Source organism: Podarcis bocagei, assembly GCF_964188305.1.
Source record: "Podarcis bocagei genome assembly, chromosome: 5".
NCBI lineage: Eukaryota > Metazoa > Chordata > Lepidosauria > Squamata > Lacertidae > Podarcis > Podarcis bocagei.
The window spans coordinates 97,146,710-97,169,722 of record NC_138129.1 but is presented as its reverse complement, the minus strand read 5'-3'; the positions used below and the strand labels follow the sequence as shown (position 1 = coordinate 97,169,722).

At 46.9% G+C, this 23,013-nt stretch overlaps 1 protein-coding gene across 1 annotated transcript in view; it reads right to left on the bottom strand.

Annotated features, from left to right (window-relative positions):
• Positions 1-23,013, bottom strand: part of SEC16B (SEC16 homolog B, endoplasmic reticulum export factor) — a 65,616-nt gene that overhangs the window by 40,648 nt on the left and 1,955 nt on the right. The window contains exons 3-14 of the mRNA XM_081194564.1: positions 20,988-21,079; positions 18,603-18,723; positions 17,650-17,800; positions 17,296-17,443; positions 15,423-15,580; positions 13,239-13,300; positions 12,134-12,269; positions 10,903-11,133; positions 9,363-9,460; positions 8,900-8,981; positions 6,104-6,221; positions 4,626-4,737 (exon numbers count right to left, since the gene is read on the bottom strand). Of these exons, the coding sequence (XP_081050690.1) occupies positions 4,626-4,737; positions 6,104-6,221; positions 8,900-8,981; positions 9,363-9,460; positions 10,903-11,133; positions 12,134-12,269; positions 13,239-13,300; positions 15,423-15,580; positions 17,296-17,443; positions 17,650-17,800; positions 18,603-18,723; positions 20,988-21,079 (1,509 nt within the window). The remainder of the gene's footprint in view (positions 1-4,625; positions 4,738-6,103; positions 6,222-8,899; positions 8,982-9,362; positions 9,461-10,902; positions 11,134-12,133; positions 12,270-13,238; positions 13,301-15,422; positions 15,581-17,295; positions 17,444-17,649; positions 17,801-18,602; positions 18,724-20,987; positions 21,080-23,013) is intronic.

Here is a 23,013-nt window from a genome sequence, read left to right as displayed (position 1 = left end):
CACCTAGCCCTAGTAAATGCAGAGTTAGCAGAGACCAGAGTCCGTGCCACTTTCTTCCTTCTCTAAGCAGACGGGCATTTCCTTTTTCTAATTCTAAGCTAAGAGGTTTCATGTCTTAAGGCACCACACCACTCAGCTAAAACTGGCTGCTTCTTTCTGTTGATGTGCAAAATACCAAGCAGGCTGGGGGGGGGGGTTTAATGCTTCAAGTCAGATGCTTGGAAAGAAGTCTTCCACTCCTCACGGTATCATAGAATCGTAAGGTAAAGGTAAAGGGACCCCTGACCATTAGGTCTAGTTGTGGCCGACTCTGGGGTTGCGGCGCTTATCTCGCTTTATTGGCAGAGGGAGCCGGTGTACAGCTGGTCATGTGGCCAGCAAGACTAAGCCGCTTCTGGCAAACCAGAGCAGCGCACGGAAACGCCATTTACCTTCCCGCAGGAGTAGTACCTATTTATCTACTTGCACTTTGACGTGCTTTCGAAATGCTAGGTCGGCAGGAGCAGGGACCGAGCAACGGGAGCTCACCCCATCGCGGGGATTCGAACCGCCGACCTTCTGATCGGCAAGTCCTAGGCTCTGTGGTTTAACCCACAGTGCCACCCGCGTCCCCATAGAATCGTAGAACTGTAGAATTAGAAGGGATCCCGAGGGTTATCTAGTCCATCCCCTGCAATGCAAGAATCTCAACATGATGCAGTCCCTCATCCAGTTTGAACCCGTACCCATAGCATGCTTAGCTTTGCAAATGTCCTGGCAGTTTTGTTACTGAACCTGTTGCGGTTTGTTTCATTATTCCTCACTCAGCTAAAGAAGGTGTGTTGCAGCTAGAGGCGTATTCTTTCAAATTTTGAACTGTGTAAGCCATCCTGGAGTCAGAGATAATTTAGGGCAGTATCTGAATGCTTTCAATAAATTAAACATTGGCTTTCCCTTCTCGTGCTTGTTGTTTAGTCGTTTAGACGTGTCCGACACTTCGTGACCCCATGGACCAGAGCACGCCAGGTACTCCTGTCTTCCACTGCCTCCCGCAGTTTGGTCAAACTCATGCTGGTAGCTTCGAGAACACTAGCCAACCATCTCATCCTCTGTCGTCCCCTTCTCCTTGTGCCCTCCATCTTTCCCAACATCAGGGTCTTTTCCAGGGAGTCTTCTCTTCTCATGAGGTGGCCAAAGTGTTGGAGCCTCAGCTTCACGATCTGTCCTTCCAGTGAGCACTCAGGGCTGATTTCCTTAAGAATGGAGAGGTTTGATCTTCTTGCAGTCCATGGGACTCTCAAGAGTCTCCTCCAGCACCAGAATTCAAAATCTCCAATGCCATGCTGGTTAAATCCATCCTTCCTTCCTTCCTCCCTTCAGTGCCTGCTGAACCAAGCCAGACTTGGCTTCTCTGCTACAATAGAGCTTGCTTGGAGAAAAAAAGAAATGAAGACCAAGGGAGAGGGAAGGCTGGGATAATAAAGAACCTTGTTTTCTCCCTTTGAGCTCCCCATCACTGATAGCATTCAGAGTTTATATGCGTCGGCGAAAGTCTGAACTTTGCACTGAAATCCCTTGGAGGAACACGCTTACCTTGGAAGCAATTACACGGAGGCCTTTAGTATGGAAAATAAGAAAGCTAAGTTTATCATAGCAAATATGTGCTTGATGGTAAAGAGCTCCTAGTTTTATTTAACTATGTTGGAAAGGCAAGAAAGAGGCTCACTGATCTCAGCGGAGACACACAAAATGCCTCCTCTCCCGTGGTGGGTCAAATAAGAAAGGAGAAAGAACAGGAAAGGAGAGCAGCAACTCTGCGTGGTATCAGTTTAACACCAGAAGGAAGCGCAACACGGCAGTCTAGGACATCTGGAGGTCCCCCTCTCTACATTCCCCCCTCTCTACAAACTTCACTCGCCTTAATACAAGCTGAGCTGTATCCTAACCTTTCCAACTAAGAACACATTAACTGCACAGCAGTCATAGAGGCCATATTCAACAAACTTTTTACAGCTTTCCCAGAACTATGAGACATTTGTCCAACAGTCTCCGTGGTTCTACTTCAAATGTTCTAGATTCAGGTAGGTAGCCATGTTGGTCTGACACAGTTGTTGTTGTTTAGTCATTTAGTCGTGTCCAACTCATCGTGACCCCATGGACCAGAGCACGCCAGGCTCTGGTCTGACGCAGTAGAAATATAAAAAAAAAAATTTAAAAAATGTCCAGTGACACTTTAGAGACCAACTAAGTTTGTTCTTTCTTGCACACTTTCAGTGTATCTGAAGAAGTGTGCATGCACACGAAAGCTCATACCAAGAACAAACTTAGTTGGTCTCTAAGGTGCCACTGGGCAATATTTTTATATTTTATATATATATATTTCTACTTCAAATGTGGTGGCGCTAACTGACGTTTGTTTGTGTGGGTTTGAAATATACACCAAGATTATTTCTCTCCTCATACTTCTCTCTCAGACCTCGAGCTGAGAGGTCAGCTTGGAGCTACTCTCTGAGAGAATGCAAAAATAATAATTTATTATTTATACCCCAAGCAAGTGCGGCTGCCTTGTTCTGCTCCAGACTAGTTAGTTAAACTACAACTAGAAACTTTTCCGTCCAAGTTATGTATTTCCCATGCTAAGCAGCTAACCTACAAGCCAAGGGTTGCCATAGGTAGCTGAACCAGTTAATCCCAGTACAAAGCACAGCATGGGACGTGGGGAGTGCCACAACAGATGGGCGGCTGCTGGATCCCCTCTGGCAACAGAAGTTGAGGCTCAGCTTTGAGGTGGCAGAAAGTCCGATTAGATTTCCTTTTAGAGAACTGTTGTGTCCCTCCCCACCAAATGCCCTGATTCCGAAGGAGCTACAATCAACAGCACCACAGTTGTCAGTTACATGTGTTGCTTGAAGACGCAAGGCTTGTTTAGACCTGTAATTCTAATAAGGAGCGAATGGTTGAAAGGTGAAATGAATCGTTAAAATCCTTTCCTTTTTATCTAGCCAGAGCACCATTAGCATAAGTGGAACTGTTCGCTCTTTAAATTGGATTTTTAACCTTAGCGGAGCCTCTTAAGGTGAATGACTAAATCGTTTGCAGCCGGCATGTCTCACCTTACAAGAAGCTGACTTCAGTGGGGCACTTTAGAAGACGCAGAAAACCCAAACCTCTGTCTGTCTCACTGGTCGTGGAAGCACGTGTACAGAGAATCAAAGGATCGCAGAGTGGCAGCTGGCATGTGGCAGAAGCCAGGACTGGACTGTGACTTATGTGTCTCACTCAACAAATACAAGATTTGACAGGTGACACGCAATAACGTCAGCCCTATCGTGCATACACCAGTTTCACAATATCAGAAACAGGGCACACAATAGCAATGAAGCATAAATTGCCAAATGTTGAGTTCAGATTCGGCGAGGGGGTGGTACTGAATTTAAGCCTATTGCAAAATTCCGTTTTGGTTCTACTCTGACTCCAGCAAGAGTAACTTTGGTCCGGCTGTGGAATGTTGCTGGCAAGGAGACCACAGGCATCTCAAGATTTGCTGGTTGGATACTGAAGTGCCATCTCTCAGCTTCGGAAGAAGCTAAATGCTGTAAATCTAGTTTCCTGTCCAAGACTCCTAAATACTGCACAGCGGGCAAAGTGAGCTTTAGTTCATCCCGTAACTTAAGATTAGTTTAGAGCTACAGTGACCTCGTGTGGCCAGGTTGTGGCATTACACTCCATGCCCACAGCTGGTATTTCCACAATACGCGTCAAGCCCATATATCTGGCTATCGATGGAAATGTCACATTAGGCCTTGGGGCAGGAACTTGGAAAATAATGAATAGGTGTAGGTTTGCACAGGCATAGTGCTGTAATTATACATGCATAACCCTAGCCCTTCCGCTCAACCCTATCAGAAATATTTTTCTTTTCTTTTTTCTTTTTATAAAAAAAGGATTGCTAGAGCCAGTTCCTACATCCCTTCTACAGTCATACCTCATATTACGTTTGCTTCGCGTTACCTTTTTTCAGGTTGCGTCCTGCGGCGACCCGGAAGTACCGGAAAGCATTACTTCTGGGTTTCACCGCTCGCGCATGCGCAGAAGCGCTAAATCATGCTTCGTACATGCGCACAAGCGCCAAATCGCACCACGAACCTGCGCAGATACGGCACTTCAGGTTGCGGGCTTTTCATGTTGCGAGCGGGACTCTGGAACGGATCCCGTTTGCAACCAGAGGTACCACTATATTATCATATCAGTTGCCACCATGCAGTAAAAATCAGTTAGCCTGGCAAAAGAGCATAGCGGATGATGCCTCCTCAAGCAGCAGCTTGCCATATACAGTACCCAACATGACATTGCACATCAAGGGACACAAGGCAAAAGCACAAGAGCGGGCCAAGCAAAGTCCTTCTGCCTCGCCAGTCTGCACCCCTTGCCCTAAGCCAGTCTCATCTCACAGCCATGCCCTCGCTGGAAGGGCTTAAGGAGACAACTGCTCTCCCGTTTTTGAACCCCTGCAACAGAGAAGGAAACTTGGCTGGCTTCAAAGCAGCATTGTAATGCTGAGCTAATGTGCCACTTTGAATGCTTGAAGTGAGCTACAGAAATGCCAAGCGCTGCTAATTAAGTTGGACCTTTCCATTCTCACTCACCTCTGGCTACTGCCCAGCAACACCATGCGGTCTGTTTTGACTCCGTAGTGGCCAAAGGGGACGTCTGCCACTAGGTAGCAGAGGTGAGCAGCTTCTGTTAATCCTTTTCCAGCTGGATAGGTAAAAAGAGGAGCATATTGCATCATGGAAGGATAAAAAGAGATTAAAAGGTAAAGGTAAAGGGACCCCTGACCGTTAGGTTCAGTTGCGGACAACTGTGGGGTTGTGGCGCTCATCTTGCTTTATTGGCCGAGGGAGCCGGCGTTTGTCCACAGACAGCTTCCGGGTCATGTGGCCAGCATGACTAAGCTGCATCTGGCGAAACCAGAGCAGCACACGGAAACACTGTTTACCTTCCCGCCAGAGTGGTACCTATTTATCTACTTGCACTTTGAGGTGCTTTCGAACTGCTAGGTTGGCAGGAGCAGGGACCGAGCAACGGGAGCTCAACCTGTCGCAGGGAATCAAACCGCCGACCTTCTGATCAGCAAGTCCTAGCCTCTGTGGTTTAACCCACAGCACTACCCGTGTCCCCTAAGAAGACATTGCGATATGCATTATACCGTAAGTGCTGCAGCCAACCCCTGCTGTAATACAGGGAATGCGGGGTTTTGTTTTTGAAAAGGGTTTTCCCTCCCTTACATCTCTAACACTGATAAAACACAAGCACAACACCCAGTTCGCAAACTCCATAGTGAACGTCAGCATCAAAATCCACAGTGGGAAGCAGGACCCAATGTGGCTGTGGCTAAATATTGCCCAAGGTGACCTTAGCGGTCCTGAGTCAGTGTCTCCAATCAGTCCAATAATGGAGCTGAGAGACCAGGGGTCTCCTGGTATAACCCTCCTAGCGAGTGTTGTCGCTTTTCATCATCACCAGATTTTATATAAATGAACAATAGAGGGAGAAATGGCCTCGGTGCAGTATACCTGAAGGAGCCTCTCCACCCCCACAGTTCTGCCCAGACACTGAGGTCCAGCTCCGAGGGCCTTCTGGCGGTTCCCTCACTGAGAGAAGTGAGGTTACAGGGAACCAGGCAAAGGGCCTTCTTGGTAGTGGCGCCCGCCCTGTGGAACGCCCTCCCGTCAGATGTCAAAGCGATAAACAACTACCTGACATTTAGAAGACATCTGAAGGCAGCCCTGTTCAGGGAAGTTTTTAATATGTGACATTTTAATGTGTTTTTAATCTTTGTTGGAAGCCCAGCCAGATAGGCGGGGTACAAATAATAAATTATTAGTATTATTATTATAAATGGAGGGAGAATATGGGGTAGGTGGGATCCCATGGGAAGAACGGTGCTAGTATCCAAAGTTAGACCTGGGCCCTATCCCTGTGGTTCTTCCCTAGTGGGCCCCACCCCTTCCTCACGATTCCTCCGTTCCTATGAAGCTGGAGCGGTGTGGGAAGCAGCCACGCTGCTCTCGGGGCTTAAGAACAGGAGCTGGAATTGTGGGTCCTTGGTGGGTCTCCTCACCCAGCGTCTCTCCCATGGTGACAATGGCTCTGGAGTTCAGATCTGCCTCTCCCACGCGGTTGGACAGGATAGCAGCCAGATGTGGCCTCCAGTCGCCCCATTTCTCATCGGCACAGCACTGCGTTCGAAGAGGGGAGGGAGGGAAAAGGGAGGGAGGAATCAGGACGCAAAATACATGAAACATTAAAATGCATTAAACTTTGCTCAACGTTTAAGAAACAGAAGAGATGTTTCCACATGAGATTGCCTTTCAGGAGATTTGCCTCGCTTCAGTTCACAAGTTCACAGCAGAGAATGGAAAAGAAAAGAAATGCTTGAGTCCTGGAGGAAATCCAAGGCTTTTGTCCTTAGGAGAATATTGTAGCTATAAACATATATACCAATGCTGCTGCCTCCATGCTAGCATCCAACAGATGAAGGACTTTGTGCAACGCCGTCAGCATCTGGTGCCGCTGTGGAACTTTCCATTGCAGGACAGGCCCTGCCATGAGACAGCTGGGAGAAGCTGCCTAGGGCAGACGCTTCAGAACGCTGCCAGGAAACTTGCTGTCAAGAACAGCTGGATCTTCCCCTTAGACTCTGCAGCCAAGGCAAATCGGGCAGTGGAGCCGGTGCATGACAGCGCCACCCCACAGCTCAGGAGCAAATGGAGCAAAAAGGAGGCATTGCCAGAACAAAACCCAACCACTTGCCCCCACTGCCTATTCCACATGGACCTATGCCTAAGCAAGAGAACCAGGGAGGGGTGGCAAAATGTCATCCATTACATTACAGTGGTGCCCCGCAAGACGAATGCCTCGCAAGACGGAAAACTCGCTAGACGAAAGAGTTTTCCGTTTTGGAGGTGCTTCGCAAAACGAATCTCCTATGGGCTTGCTTCGCAAGACGAAAATGTCTTGCGAGTTCCTGCGGGTTTTTTCCTTTCCCCCCCTTTTTCTAAGCCGCTAAGCCGCTTATCAGCTGATCCGATAAGCCGATAAGCCGCTAAAAGCCGCTAAAAGCCGCTAATAGCGCTAATAGCGCTAATCCGCTAATCCGTCAATGGGCTTGCTTCGCAAGACGAAAAAACCGCTAGACGAAGAGAATCACAGAACAGATTCTTTTCGTCTTGCGAGGCACCACTGTACATTACATTACATTACATTACATTACATTACATTACATTACATTACATTACGCTGCTCTCTGTGCCTAGCAATCAAGCGGCAGCTACAAAAAGTTGGATCAGGGTTTCACCTTGGGACAGGGCATCCTGGCTCTTAGGACAAGGTTCTTGGGCTTACCTGCCCGGTTTGTCCCTATCTCAACCACCAGGGCTTTTGTGGATCCAAAAGGAACTTTTGTGGAACCACCCGGGCTTTTGTCCCTGTCATGGGAGAGGCAACAAAGCCCAGCCAACACTGTGCTGTGCTTTCCTTTCCACTGGTTCCAGCGGAAAGAAAGATGGCGGTGTCTACAGGCAGAATGCTGCACCAATCATGGGGCCCTCCCACGGATGCTGGAGCTTGGACTGGCAACTTCTGGGGCTGGGCCATGAGACTGTGCGCATGCGGGCATGGAACCCCTCCTCAGGCACAGAAGGGGGCTGCAAGTGCGGCATCAGATCGCAGGACTGGCGGGCAAAACAAAGCTGCTTCATTAGTCAGGATTTTTCTAACACGCAGAAAAGCCTGCCCTTCTGCACTTGCCTGGTCAACAAAGCAGAGCCTGTTGCTTTGTACTTGCTCAAGTGCCTAGTCCCTGGAATTGGTTGCAGGGACCCACACCTGGAAAATGCCAACCTGATTCCTAACCTGGGCTGGAAGAAGCTGGGAAATGGTGGCCGTAGCTCCGCCTCGATGCTGTTGATTGGCTGATCTACAGAACAGCATCTGGTTTTGCATAAATGATATTCTTAAATGCTCAAAGAGCTTTGGCCAGGATGCAAACTAAACAATAAGCAAACAATCCCACTTGTATGAATGCCAGGTTTTGGCACATGAGGTGAATTAAATTTGCCCGTTGAGCTCTTCCATGCCCTTCCTCTTCTCTTCACAGCATAACAGAACATCACATTCAGACTCACCACCATTCGCCCTTAGGACACCTGCATTTTAACTGTTTGTTTGGATGGATGGATAGATGAATGAATGGAATCTAGGAAATTAGCTAGATACCATCTATCCAAACAGCTAAAATGCAGGTTTCCTAAGGGTGAATGGTGGGAGGTTGGTGTTCATACACTGTAAGAGCAGCCTTTTGTGCCAGCAGAGTCTTGTGGACACTTAACTGAACGGCATGCGGGAAACAATAACAGCGCCTAACTATGGAATTAAAGCACCTTCAGGTGGCAGCCTTTGCTTTTGAGAGGCAGCAGGAGGGGCAAAGCAGAGTGGGGGTGGGACTGGCCAATAATTTCTCTACAATAAACCTCCTCAAGGATGGAGTGGGTCTTCACCAAGAGCTGGCACTGGGCTCTGCAGAGTGCCGGGGTGGGGGTCTCAAAGCAGCGACCCTAGCAAACAGGAACAAGCAACACACAGCACCTTGGAAGCCACCCAGAACTGCTGTCCTGTTCTCTGCTTTGCTAGAGTGCAACTACTGTAGTTGGTTAGCTACCAGTTCAGCAAAGATCAGGTGACAAGGGGCCAAAGAGGTTTCCACATGGCCCTATCAAGCTGCTGTCTGGGGCTTGGGCTCCTTAGTCTAAACTGCCCTGGGGTTGTGTATCCCGGACCACCAGCCCTGACAGGTTCAGATGGCTGATCCTAGATGCAGACAAGAAACTTAGGCAGAAAAGGCAGCTGACATCAGTACCAGGGATGCCTGAGGTATCCTTCCAGACATGAGCTGGAAAAGCGTTTGTAGGGGGTCATTGAAGGCCAGAGTGCTAGTGAACCTGCAACGAGATGGAAGAAGGCATTTTTAATAGACTTGGCAAGCGATGAATTGCTTGGCTGGTCTAAGACATTCTGTTGCCTAAATTGACAGACAAGGTGGTGACCTCATTCATACATGCACATGCGCGCACGCACACACAGAAGTTGACTGACAGTTGAACTTTTGCATTGCTTTTCCACCACACCCGAGGACAACAGCTAGCTTACAAGATGCAGAGCGCAGGCCTCATTGCACACAAAGCTCTGTCTTCCAATGTGGCCCAACAGTTTTCTGCACACACCAGCATTGGCTGCCTCATTCTGCCTAATGTTAGGGCCGGCCCTGCTGAAATCCTGAGAAAAGTGCACTGAGAGATTTTGTGGTAGTGCGTGCTACATACCCACTCACGACCCAGCTATAGGTCCTCGGGTCCATCTTGCTTGATAGAAAGAGAGCGTGGCCCCACAGATGGTTCCTCATGGCCCAATCCAGAGCTTCCTGCAAGAACCAATAAACAGCCAGCTCTCGATTTTCCATCACACTCCCCTGTATTCTGCCACACTCCAGCATTGCTAAGAAACAGAAGCCAGTAGAAGGGACTGTGCAGAGAAGGGCTGGCTTAGTGGTCAGAGGCCACCATTGAGTTCCACAGCGAAGACATTGGTCGACCTGAGGAAGGGACATCAATGATGGACAGAAAGTCCAAGAGAAGCACTGGGAAGAAACTGGAATGCTCTATGTCCACTCCTTCATATGAAATTATGAAGCTGGCATACAGTACATTGCCAAGATGCTAACGTGAATGCCAATGAACAGGTACCCACATGAATTTGTGGTGGCCCTGTGCCAAAATACAACCATTCTGGATTTAAATTTTTCAAGGGACAGGTATACATTTACCCTTTCTCTCCAGATGGCACTTGTAAGTTTATTTGAAAATGGAGATGTACCTTCTCATTGTAGAGAGCTGGTGTCACATCTGCTAAAAGCAGCCAGGCCTGTTATCACCAGACACTGGAAAGACTTAGTTGGGGCTAACCTTTTATCATGCTTCAACAAAGTGTGGGAGACAGCCCTACTGGAAAATCTTACACACCAATTAAGAGTGGCAAGAGGGCAAAGCAAAACAGAAATTATTTGTGATGTGGTACAATTTTATTATGTATGTTAAAAATGATTCACACAACTTAAATCCACATCCAGCACCCAAAAGACTATGGATGATTCAATAAAATATATTTGACAACCCTGCCCCCTCCCCTCTCTCTCTTTCTATTTCCTATGTACACCAATATGTCTATTCAACATACAATGCTTTAATCTTCTCGTTATAAGAACTGTATAATGTGCTTTCACCAGTGCCCTTTGCTTTTTTCCTGTATTTAATAACTTTTTGCTTTATTATTTCTGTATTGCACAATTTTAAACAGGTGCTCTTTTACAGATGTGAAAACCTAAGTGCTTCTTAAAATTTAACAAGAGAGTTATTTACAAAACTAACAAATTATGAAGATGCCGTTGGGCATCAGACCATTGGATTGTCTGCCTTGACTGACAGTGGCTGGCCGAGGTCACAAGCAAAAGGTCTTTCCAAGCTCTGCTACCTCAAATCCTTTGTACGAGGTGCCAAGAAGAGAACCTGGGGCATTCTGTACCCAAAGCACAACCAAAGTTAACAGTTTTTACATAGTGCTTTGCTTTTCACTGATACTTACAAGCAACGCTGTAAGGGAGGCCACCACTGAAAAGTAACAGGCATGCACTGATTTTTGCTGGTGTGAACGTTGCTGTAGCAGAAGTGGCTTCTGTGCTGCAGTGATTAATTTGCGATGGCTCTGACACAGGAGAAATCATTTGATGCAACTGGGATATGTGTATGGCCTCTTTCTGTGCATTAAACCCACAAAACTTGCCACAGAAGACATAAACTTTCAGCTTACTTTTTTCCTGCCGTAAAAAAGGAGTTTGGTGAACTTCTCCACTCTTTGCTCTGGTGTGGCGGCACTTGGGACAATCTCCCCCGTGAGAAGATCTGGAGTCCCACAGCCTTGCACTGGCCACTCCTCATCCGTCAGGTTGATCAAGTTGGCTGCTGGCTCTTGCCTTTTGTACCTTTCCCGGCGCCGGCTGTCCTGCATCAGCAGCTCAGCTGTATCTGAGCCCACCATGGACTGCAAAGGGACGAGGAGAAAGCACAGCGGCTACAGGATTCAGACGTAATTGCAAACATTGCAAATTTTACAAATTTACTTAGTTGGACAACAAACAGTTCAAACTCCTGAAACTTGCGTACTGACACTACACAAATTCTCAAATTGCTATGCGTTCTTTTCTTAACAGCTTGCATCTTTAATTTAGTTACAGATAGGTAGCCGTGTTGGTCTGCCATAGTCAAAATAAAAAAATTCCTTCCAGTAGCACCTTAAAGACCAACTAAGTTAGTTCTTGGTATGAGCTTTCGTGTGCATGCACGAAATAGGTATCTGAAGAAGTGTGCATGCACACGAAAGCTCATACCAAGAACTAACTTAGTTGGTCTTTAAGGTGCTACTGGAAGGAATTTTTTTATCTTTAATTTATTTATTTGCATAACGTTTTATGGGTCTTGACCGTTGAAAAGCAGGATAGATTGTTAAATAGACATGCATATTGCATGGTGCCAATTATGTCAAACCCTCTCCTTAAAAAATGGAAATAAAGGTGACATTTTAACACTTCTGACATTTTGAATATAAAACGTAGGAACGACAGTTTCAAGTTCATGCTACACATGATTCAAATTTATTTCAGGTTTTACCGGAAAAGGCCAAAAGGTCTGCCTGGTATTATACCCAGACCTCAAAGCTGAACACTTGAGAAGGAAGAGCAAATACCATGCCCTTTCTTCTAGGGTTTTTGGGGAAATAAGGGTAACGTAAGGACACCAGACATTGAGAAATCTTCCCAAAATCAATGGAAACCTGCACTCACTTCCCAGAGGTCTGGGTCCACACTGCACATACAGACTCCAACACCAAGGAAGACATCAGATATCAGTTCAAAAGTGATTGGGGAGGGATAAAGGTGAAGTCTAAGCAGAGGAAGTCGGTGAAAACTTGCCCCACAAAGGGGTATGCTAGCCAGGCTCTCTAACTTATCTCTGCAAAGATTCGCCCCGTAGGAGATACACACCCCGTTCTGCCGGCAAAGGAGGAGGAGGAGTTTCCAAAGCAGGGCAGAATCTCTGCTTCGGCTGGAGTCCAGGTCACAGGCCACGGCTGCTCTGCGCTGGCAAAACGTCATCACGTCCACCTTGTGCAGATCCTCCCTGGAAAAGCAGAAAGGGGAGCAAGGACTTTCAGATCCATAGGTGGCCCAGATCTCGAGGACTGGGTAGGTTTGGAGGGCAAGATTCCCCATCCCTGCTATATAACATTTCCAAAGGCTTTGATGTGACCCCTCCAAACTGAACGCACTCACATGCTCTTGTTGAAGCAAGTGTTATCCCACAACTCTCCGAGGCCTTTCCCCCATCACTTTCCTTACTGCAAAAAGTCCAATTCTGCAAGGAAGTTGGCTTACTGCGCAAGACCTCCCAATCAACTGCAACTGTGCAACCTGAATGTGTAGTTACATGACTGAATCCGTCCAGAAAACAGTGACTGAGCACCCTTCTCGACAACTCAGCAATCAATGCAATAATTTGAATGCATAAGCAAACCCTCTGGCTTTTGCCCAGGTGCGGGTGTGAGGAGAATCAAATAATAACGACAGTTTAAGAGAGCATTCACCATGACAACTACTTGGGGGAGGCGGAGAACTTTTATTTCCACCTTCCCTCACCCTCAACTTTTTATTCTAATCCCATATAATTAGAGCACTGTGACCTGTACAACATGTTAAAATAGCCTCCTGCAGCCCAAATTGGCAGAAATGAAACACTTTCTTCGGGCTACTCTAGTGCCTGAAACAGAAAATCCAACCAGCACCCTTCCTCTGACTGACAAAGAACACAATTCACTGGGCAGTTTTTCTGTCACAAGAAAACAAAGAAGAGTCGCAAAGGAGGAGTTGTGTGCTCTTGAACAGCTCCTATTCATTTCAGTGGGGCTTGCACAGCTGAACACCCTGGTACACAGCGCCCCATGAGTCAGATCCCCTGACTCCCATTTTGCTACCCATCAATAACATCCAGAGCCTGTTGCCTGGGACGTCTCAGCTTGCTTCAGAGTAGGGCTGCCTCAGGGCTACGGTGGAGAATGAAAACTTAAGTTGTACTCTTTCAGAGGTCATGTACCTGATTAGAGGTCCTGGGAAGGCTCTCAATTCTTCCTGCTCAGCTGTATCATGTAGGATCACCTGGAAAACAAGGACAGAGTCAGTGAGTGGGATTCGGATAATTGTCTGCACTCACTGTAGCTAAAGTGGTTGTAGAAAGTGTGCTATGTTGTGCTTGTTTTAGTCATCTAGGGTTGCGTAAGCTCTTTGAACATCTTCCTGCCCTTGTCTCTCTTCCTATGGCACACAAGCAGGCAACTGCAAATTCAGCTTTCTGGTTTTATGCATATCTGAGGGATCAGAAGTGTGTGTGTGTGTGCGCGCGCGTGCGCGCAAGGTGACATTGGCTTGTGCAGTTTTCTGGGTTCGTGCTAATCTGAGGGATTAAAAGGAAAAATATACTGTATTTTTTGCACCATAACACTCACTTTTTTCCTCCTAAAAAGTAAGGGGAAATGTCTGTGCGTGTTATGGAGGGAATGCCTACGGGTGGCATGCCTACGGATTTTCCTCCTCTAAAAACTATGTGCGTGTTATGGTCGGGTGCGTGTTATAGAGCGAAAAATATGGTATATTCTTCCATTCAGAAGCACACAGGAAATAGTTACAAGCACAGCCTGCATTTTAATACTTTGTTGGAAGCCGCCCAGAATGGCTGGGGAAACCCAGCCAGATGGGTGGGGTATAAATAATAAATTATTATTATTATTATAAGAAATGAAAGAAAGAAGTAGTAGGTCTGAAAAGAGGAGTACCAGAAAGTGACAACTGACAACTGCCCCAAAACACCAAAACAAATAATCTGCAATCCCGAGGGGAGTTGTTTGGAGCCCAGTTTCCCCCAATTTATCCCCATTTCAGGTAAGCCCACATATACAGGGGCAAAGCATGGAGACTGGTGTCATCGAGGGATGTGGGCTATGCAAATAAAAACAGCTACAAACACATAGAAAATGTCTCTGTAGACAAGCCCTAACAATATTATTCAGTAAATCAGCTGAAGCTGAAAGGTAATGGCTTATCTGGGGCAACCTAGTAAATTTATGGTGGAGAGATTTGAACAATGATATTTGTGACCCCTTAATAACTAGAGTAGCTATTTCATAGGAATCCCCATGGCAAGGGGATCACAGAATAGGGTCTGCAATATGAATTCTTCCAGCTGCCTGCAGAATCTCTGCTTTCTTCCTTTTAAAAAGAATGTTTCTACTGATTGTGATGAACCTTCAAATGGATGTTGGGTGTTTCTGCCGAACAGCTGGAAATCAGAGAGTGTCTAGAACAGTGTTTCCCAACCTTTTTTGGGCAAAGGCACACTTGTTTGATGAAAAAAATCTTGAGGCACACCACCATTACAGCCCCGTGACGTCAGCGCGCAGCGTCACGCCGGGAGGGACGCACGAAAGTGTAAGTTTCAATTTTTTCCCCTCCCCCTTGCCGGGGAACCTCCAAGCTTTGGGGGGGGGGAGGAGGCAGCAAAGCGAGGCAGGAAGGAGAGCGCGGCTTGGCTGGGTGAGCTTTGGCAGGGGCAGGGAATGAGAGCCGTGAGGCGGGCGCTGCGGGCGGAGGCGCTGCCCGCCGAGCTCGCAGGCAGCCAGGCAGGCAGACGGCGAGAGCCCCGCGCTGGGCGGCCTCTCCTCGCCGCCGCCGCCCCGCCTCTCGCCGCCCGACTCGCCCGCCTCCCTCCAGGCAACATCTCGCGGCACACCAGGCAACATCTCGCGGCACACTAGTGTGCCGCGGAACAGTGGTTGGGAAACACTGGTCTAGAAGATGCTTTAAGCAAACACCAGGGGACAGGCTGATGTTGGGAGGTGCCAGCACAAAGAAGACTGTAAGAGCTGTTTGACAGTGGAATTTGCTGCCAAGGAGTGTGGTGGAGTCTCCTTCTTTGGAGGTCTTTAAGCAGAGGCTTGACAACCATATGTCAGGAGTGCTCTGATGGCGTTTCCTGCTTGGCAGGGGGTTGGACTCAATGGCCCTTGTGGTCTCTTCCAACTCTATGATTCTATGATTCTATGATTCTAAGACATTCCCAAATCCACAGATAAAGGAATTGTTAAAACAAGGCTCATAGCTGACTGACAGCAAAATAAAACGACGAGAGAGGTGAGGCAAGAATGAAAGAGTGAAGTCAAGACTCAGGAGAAAGAACTGTCAAAGCAACAATCATCTCACTTCCAAGGGGCAAGTTAATGTTTACCTCCAGGCTGTGCACTTCGACAAGAGCAGGTTGCCCATCTGCTGGGTGATTAGGACACCCTCGGACCAGCTGCCCCCCAGCTCCAAAGCACACAGGTACATGGGGGACTCGAAACTTCAGAGGTGCCACAGGGTGAAGAGGAACTGGCAGGTCTTCTGCTAAATGACAAGACCGGGACCGTTAGTGACTTGTCATTGGCTTAGGCCAGAGGCTGATCCCAGACTGACGAGAAAGCAAGCCAGCTAAAACGCACATCAAATAAGCTGCTCAGTGAACTGTAAATCTGAAAGCAGGCAGGAAGAATAACTGCCTTGTCATAGGGGGTGACAGTGAAGGGAACAGAACTCAACTCAACTCAACAATAGAAAGCAGAAAAGACATAGAGGAAGCTTGGCAGGGGGTTGGACTCGATGGCCCTTGTGGTCTCTTCCAACTCTATGATTCTATGATTCTATAATTCTAAGCTGATGGGGTAACACAAAAAGAGTTTGGCCAAGTTCAGACACATGTTGGGCAGCTGCAGTCTTTGCATTGGGAAGGTGGGAGCTTTTGTGTTTACAGGCAAGTGTGGCCCCTGCATCACACATTACTGTAGATCAGGGCTGTGGAATCTGGCACTCTCCAGATCTTGTTGGACTCCTACAACTTCCATCCATGCCAAGCCAGTGTGTCCGATGATCAGTGATGTTGTGAGTTGTGCTTAAACCACATCTGGATGGCTACAGGTTATACCTTCCTTGTTTTAGATCATGGGTCAGCAAACTTACTGTGCCTCGGGCCGGTGTCTCCAGCGCCGATCACATGGTGGGCCGGAGGGCGGGGAAGCGCATGCCCATATGCGTGCGCACACGCTATTTCCGATACACTTTCGGGTCAGAGGAGCACTAGAAATAGTTTGTGCACATGTGCATGGGCCTCCTTTGACCTGGATGTGCACTGGAAATAACGCTTGCGCATACGCATGAGCATGCACAAATAACACTTGTGCATGTGCACAAGCTATTTCCGGTGCTCCTCCTACCCGGAAGTGGGTAGCTGCGCAGCACCAGTAAGAGCAGGCGGTGGCAGTGGGCGGCGGGGGTTGCCACAGGCCGGATAAACGAGTCCCTCGGGGCCTTATCTGGCCCACGGGCCTTAGTTTGGGGATCTCTGTTTTAGATCCACAGGGAAGGGGGAAGATGCACAGCCATGACCCACACCACACAAAGATGGGGGCCATCCAGTAAGTGACTGAAGTAAACCTTTGTTTGACATGCCTCCTGCCAGACTCTGAGCCCCAGACTAGAAGGATGCCTGTCGTTCAATGTGTCTAAACAAAGAACTGACTCAGTCTCAAAGGAGGATGTGATTTCACAAGCAAAAAGGGTACATGGATGAGAAGTACAGATCACTACTCCTGCCAAACCTTCCCACAGCTTTTCTCCATCATAGTTTTTGTCTTCAGCTGAGCTCTGCCACCAGTTAGAAAAAAACTTGGAAGTAATTTATGGGCAAATGGAGGGTTCTGTCCAAATCTGTTTCTGCACCATCTTTCTGCTTTTAAAACTCGAACCTCACCCCTCTTTTAGGTGATGGGAACACTCCCATGTTTAGACAAATAGCATCATTTATTTATTTAAGGCATTTCCACCCTGCCTTTTGGGGCAAGCCCTCACAAGGTGTCTTACAATGCAAATGTTGAAAAGAAAAGGGCTGAACATGCACAATTAACAACACCAGATTAAAAACCTATATTGGGGGCCAGATTGGAGGGATGAAGAAAAATCCATGCAAAGAAAGAATGCACAGTGGTGGCCCTGATGCTAGCCTCAAGGTGTTGGCAAATGCCTTGGTCACCTGTACACCAGATGTTCCTGGTGTTGGAATACCTTACCTGCCTGAATGGGGCTCCAGTCCTTGGAGGGAGCTGCTTCGTAGTGGCTGGAGGGATCGTACATGTACTGGCTAAGCTCATAGCTACTTGAGCTGAGACCCGATTCCTTATACTTTTGGAGCATGCTTGGTTCCTCAGGCAATGGAACCTACAATGGAGAAATGGAGCGGGGAAGAGGCGGAATAGAAGGAACGATGGTCTTGACGAAAGCAAAGGGAAAACGAACTGCAACACCCTTTACAGAGAACTTTAAAGCTGGCATTTGCTTTCTAAGGCTCTCAGGCCTATCCAAGTAGCACCAGCTGGGATGAGGGAAGAAGAAAGGATACCCTGGACAAGCCCCAAAGCTCGCACCTCATGCGCTGGAACACTGGTGTTGTCCTGGAACTTCCACTGGAATTCATCCTGAATCTGTCCTTGTTGCAAAGGATAACTGTAGTTTATATCATAGGAGCCATCTTTCTTTGAAACGTAATTGTCTTCGTAGGACTCATGCCTCTTAGACCTTATTGAAGAAGGGTAGCAAAAGGGGGGGGAGATAGAGAGATTTTGTTTACAAATCTGTTGGCTGCACTCTCACAGATAGCTCATGCATCTCCCCACAGGAGAGCATGGTTATGCATTAAGGGCACATTTGTGCATATTTTGAGGCTGTTTGGGTTCCAGGGTCTTACTTGAGTGAAAAACAAAAACGGATCTATTAAAGATGACCCCCTAACTTTTCTTTATTGAAATGTTTGCAGTGGTTGGATTTCAGATTTGCTGCAAATAACAGGGCAACATATCTAGTTCTCCAGGACCTACACGGAAGAAGAAGAAGAAGAAGAAGAAGAAGAAGAAGAAGAAGAAGAAGAAGAAGAAGAAGAGGAGGAGGAGGAGGAGGAGGAGTTTGGATTTGATATCCCGCTTTATCACTACCCTAAGGAGTCTCAGAGCAGCTAACAATCTCCTTTCCCTTCCTCTCCCACAACAGACACCCTGTGAGGTGAGTGAGGCTGAGAGACTTCAGAGAAGTGTGACTGGCCCAAGGTTACCCAGCAGCTGCATGTGGAGGAGCGGGGAATCGAACCCGGTTCACCAGATTACGAGTCCACTGCTCTTAACCACTACACCACACTGGCCTGCAGAGTGCGCATCCCGGGACTATAATCACCTGGCAAAGGTCTCAGGAGCCTCCTGTGGGGAAACGTGCTTCCCTGAGGCACACTGCAAGAGCAGAGAGTCACCAAGTGTCCTTCACAGACACTGGATTAAGGAGATCTTAGTCATTTCCCAGGTGGGTGGGTCAGCTCATGGGATTTCCTTACCAAACTGGAGTCCCATTGTGATGCTCTGCAAAGCCGCTGCTTTCTACCCGATGTTGATCTCTGTAATAGTTCTGGTCCCAGTAATTTGTACCTTCGCCCCAGGTATCTCTCTGTCTTGGATCTACATACTCAGAGAAAATAAAAAGGAGCAGCTCTACCTCCAGGCATCTGCAACATTTAAAAACTGATAAAGCTACCTTGGAGACACCAGATACGATTGCCTTTTGTTGTCAAAGGAGCTATGCTTAGAAACAAAGTACATCTGATTACAGGAGGCCATTAAAAGTCATGTACACCAGAGGGTTTTTTACACATGTGAATGCACAAACATAGGCAACGTGTGTGCACATACTTACACACCGGAACTTACAAATGTTTGTTCATTCTTAAAATTTCTATATTGCCCCTCATCAATGATACAAGGTCTGTTCACTATAATACAAAACAATTCCAATAAAACCATATGGAAAAATGCCAGAATCCACAGTAGAACAGTCAGTTACACCCCAGGCACCAGGATTATCAACTCACAAATGCTTGGAGGAACATTTATAATTTGTTAGGCTCAGTCAAAGGCTCACTCAAAATCTACCTTTAGATTAAGAAAGGTCTATGTACGACTGAAGGGACGCAGGTGGCGCTGTGGGTAAAACCTCAGTGCCTAGGACTTGCCGATCGCATGGTCGGCGGTTCGAATCCCCGCGGCGGGGTGAGCTTCCGTCGTTCGGTCCCAACTCCTGCCCACCTAGCAGTTCGAAAGCACCCCTGGGTGCAAGTAGATAAATAGGGACCGCTTACCAGCGGGAAGGTAAACGGCGTTCCGTGTGCTGCGCTGGCTCGCCAGATGCAGCTTGTCACGCTGGCCACGTGACCCGGAAGTGTCTGCGGACAGCGCTGGCTCCCGGCCTCTAGAGTGAGATGAGCGCACAACCCTAGAGTCTGGCAAGACTGGCCCGTACAGGCAGGGGTACCTTTACCTTTATGTACGACTGAAACCTGGCAGGGGCAAAATGGCCTTCCCCTCTCCATCTGGCCCAAGTTCACACCTAAGCCATACCCTCTGTCCCCTCACCACCCTTTATATACGCCTGCCTTGAGTGTTTTTTGCCTGATTAAAATATGTCCTTGGACTCTGATCCTGCTTTCGATTGCCTGTCTGAATGGAGAAGGGTGGGTGTGGGTGGAAACTAACCTACTGCGTAAAGGTAAAATTCACACTTGTGCCCCGCTCACTTTAGCCTCTGGTTCTGCCTTCCACTTACATCTGGCCAGTCTCTAGCTCTCCTAGAAAGAAAGTTATGCGGCAAAATGTGCCGGTACCTTCTAAGCAATTTCTGTGAAATGAGAGTGGTGTTGGCTACCACGTTTATTTTTTCTGAGAGAGAGATCTCCATAATCAGGACCAGCAGAGCATTTCCCATGGTAAGCCGCCAGGGGCAGCTGTCTCTCTAACTCTATGTCATGCCATGCTCCCGGTGGCAGCCATTTTGTGTTATGCCATGCCCACTACATGGCAGTCATTTTGTGACTGGCACCCCCAGCACTCTCTCAAAATTTGAAATGTGCCCACTAATCCAAAACAGTTGGCAACCCTTGTCTTACTATATTGTATCCAAATTGTGCATGGTGGTTCCTCAGATTAAGGAGTGAATATTCGCATATGTTTGGATAGTGTTGGACATCATTTTAAATCAAGATAACAGGCTGAACCTTTCAAAACTTCTAGATTCTATCCACCGATTTCAAAACTGCACTGATTTTTTGGTTTCTTAAAATTCCTGCATAACTCAAGGTATAAATGTATTAGTAAATAAATAAATCTGGGACTTCCAGGGCCTGTAAATGGGGTGACATTTAGGCTCAGAACTAGTTCTGAAAAAGTACTGAGAATTTTGAGCCTGTGAGACAAAAAAATCACATTCTTGCTGAGATGGACTTCTTTTTTTCTTTTTCTTTTTTTAAAAAATCCAGAATTTATCAAATGAGGAGGGTCATTGAACACAGCAAATGAGACAATGGTAAATCTAACCACAGAGAATTGTTGGGCTGTGTACATTTAAAGCACGTCTTTAAGTACATGAGTTCCTCCAAAGAATCCTAGGAAGAGTAGTTTGTTAATAGGGGTAAACCACAGTTCACACAAATTATTTTCTGGGTTGGGGAAAATAATGGGGACTCAATGTGGTTTCAGTGTGTGGTGTGTATGCAGCCTTTTACAACACAGAGACATGAAGGAGAGACAGAGGCAGAGAACAAGCATGGCGTAAGGAAGGCTTTGAATATGGACAGACGCACACACCACCACAATGAATTCCAGAATTCCTCTTCAACCCAGTTCCATCAAGTATTTTTAAACCAGTTTTGTTTCTGTGGAGAATGCAGTACCTCTCTCACTTTGCCAGGTTTGGGGGTATCTCTGGTAGTCGCCATGCGCATAATCTTCCGCAAAGGTCCGGTGGTGGTCTTCATAACCTTGCCTGAAGCGTGGCCCAAAGGAGAGAGAGAGAGCAGAAAGGGAGATGGAGGACGCTGCTTTGGGTAACTGTCTAAATTCCTCGTTATTTGTGAGGATAAAAAAATCAGGAGGGAAATGCTGTCAGAAACAGTTCCAAAAACTGCTATGGAAGGTAATAAATGGGCTATAATGACCACTTGGTAATTGAAATGACCTTTTCTCCCATTTCCAGCTCTGTATTTGATCATTGAAAAATATGAATACAGACCACAAATAAATCCCTTGATGTTCTACTTACTTTACTTCACCGATGCAATGAATAGCTAGCCTGCCTATAATTCACCAGGGTGAATTGTGAGAGGAGACAAGGCAAATGAGATCAGGAACGAGAGCAGGAGCAACTTACAGGATAAAGAAGCAGTGTGACCACAACAGTACATGTGATATAGGAGATAACATAGGCCCAAATCAGATAAAAAGCAGGAAATCATGGTTTCTGCTATGTAAACAAGCTGCAGCAAGCATAATGTTTGTATACTCCTCTTCTTTCACAAGCTTTCAATTTCAGTTCTGAACTAACCACGGTTCCCCATAGCATCCAAATTAAGGGAACTGTGGTTTGTTTCAGACTATGTTTAGTGAGAACTAGTTGGGAGCAAACGGTGATTTCAGGACCTGTTTGTTTTCTGGAACAATAGTTTAAATCAGGGTTAGCCAACATGGTGCTCTCTAGATCTTGTTGGACTCCAACTTCTACCAGCATGGCCAGTGATTAGGGATGATGGGAGCTGTAGTTCAGCAACTCCTGTAGGGCTAATAATAATAATAATAATAATAATAATAATAATAATAATAATAATTTATTTATACCCCACCCATCTGGCTGGGTTTCCCCAGCCACTCTGGGCGGCTTCCAACAAAATATTAAAATACAATAGTCTGTTAAACATTAAAAGCTTCCCTAAACAGGGGTCCCTGCGGATATCTGCTAAAAGTCTGGTAGTTGTTGGCTAAGCAAACAACAGTTTCCTAATTCGGGCATCGCTGAGAACTGTGGTTTGTGTAAACCTGGAAGTGAAAGCTTCCAACTTCTCTGCAGATGCATTAGGGGAGGAGAGAACAGCCAAAACTCATCACAGCTTGTTCATACAGCGGGAAAACATAAGGCCTGAGCACGTGAGGTCTTAAACGTGAACAGTGCCCCCCTCACCCCCACCCCTCAGCATCCTCAGACGCACAGGCTCCTCTTTAGACCTCTGTCAAATTAGCTTGAATATCTGATGCATCTGGTTGAACATGCAACTGGAAACCTTCCTAAGAGAAGAGATCCTGGTCACAGGGAGATTACTAAGCACATTCAACAAAAGATGCGAAGAAATGCTCTGCAACCTTTGTGCTAATTACTCAAAGGTCTAAAGCGTACCAAACGTGTACCCAATGATGCTGGATGGGACCCAAGTGTGAACCCCTACATCATCCATGCTGGAAATGCCTATAGTTATCCAATGTCTGAATCAGGCCATTGTTTTTTCAGTGATTTTTAAAATTATTTACTGAGGTCACAGGGAGCTCCAAATTAGTTTAGGGTAGTGCAGCAGGAAAGGGGCTGCGTAATTCTTTAGTTGGCATTTTCCAACTAAAAAATCCCACACACAATCTCCTTCTTTCACCCCAGCAGAAAAGATCTGCAGATCCAGTAGATTTCCCACACACAGAGAGAGAGAGAAAGCTACTAGAGGGATCCTGTAAATGAGGAGATAGTTATCCCTCTCTTCCTCCTTTGGAACTACTTGGATTAAATGCTCTGATTTGGAGTTCCACACAGCTGCATTAATATAAAAAAACAAACAAACATTGGAACTGAAGTGATAAATGAATGTTTGAGGCCCTCTGTACGAAACAGAGAAGGGCTAGGAGACTATATGGAAGAAGAAGCTCTGCTGATCTCTCTGCAAA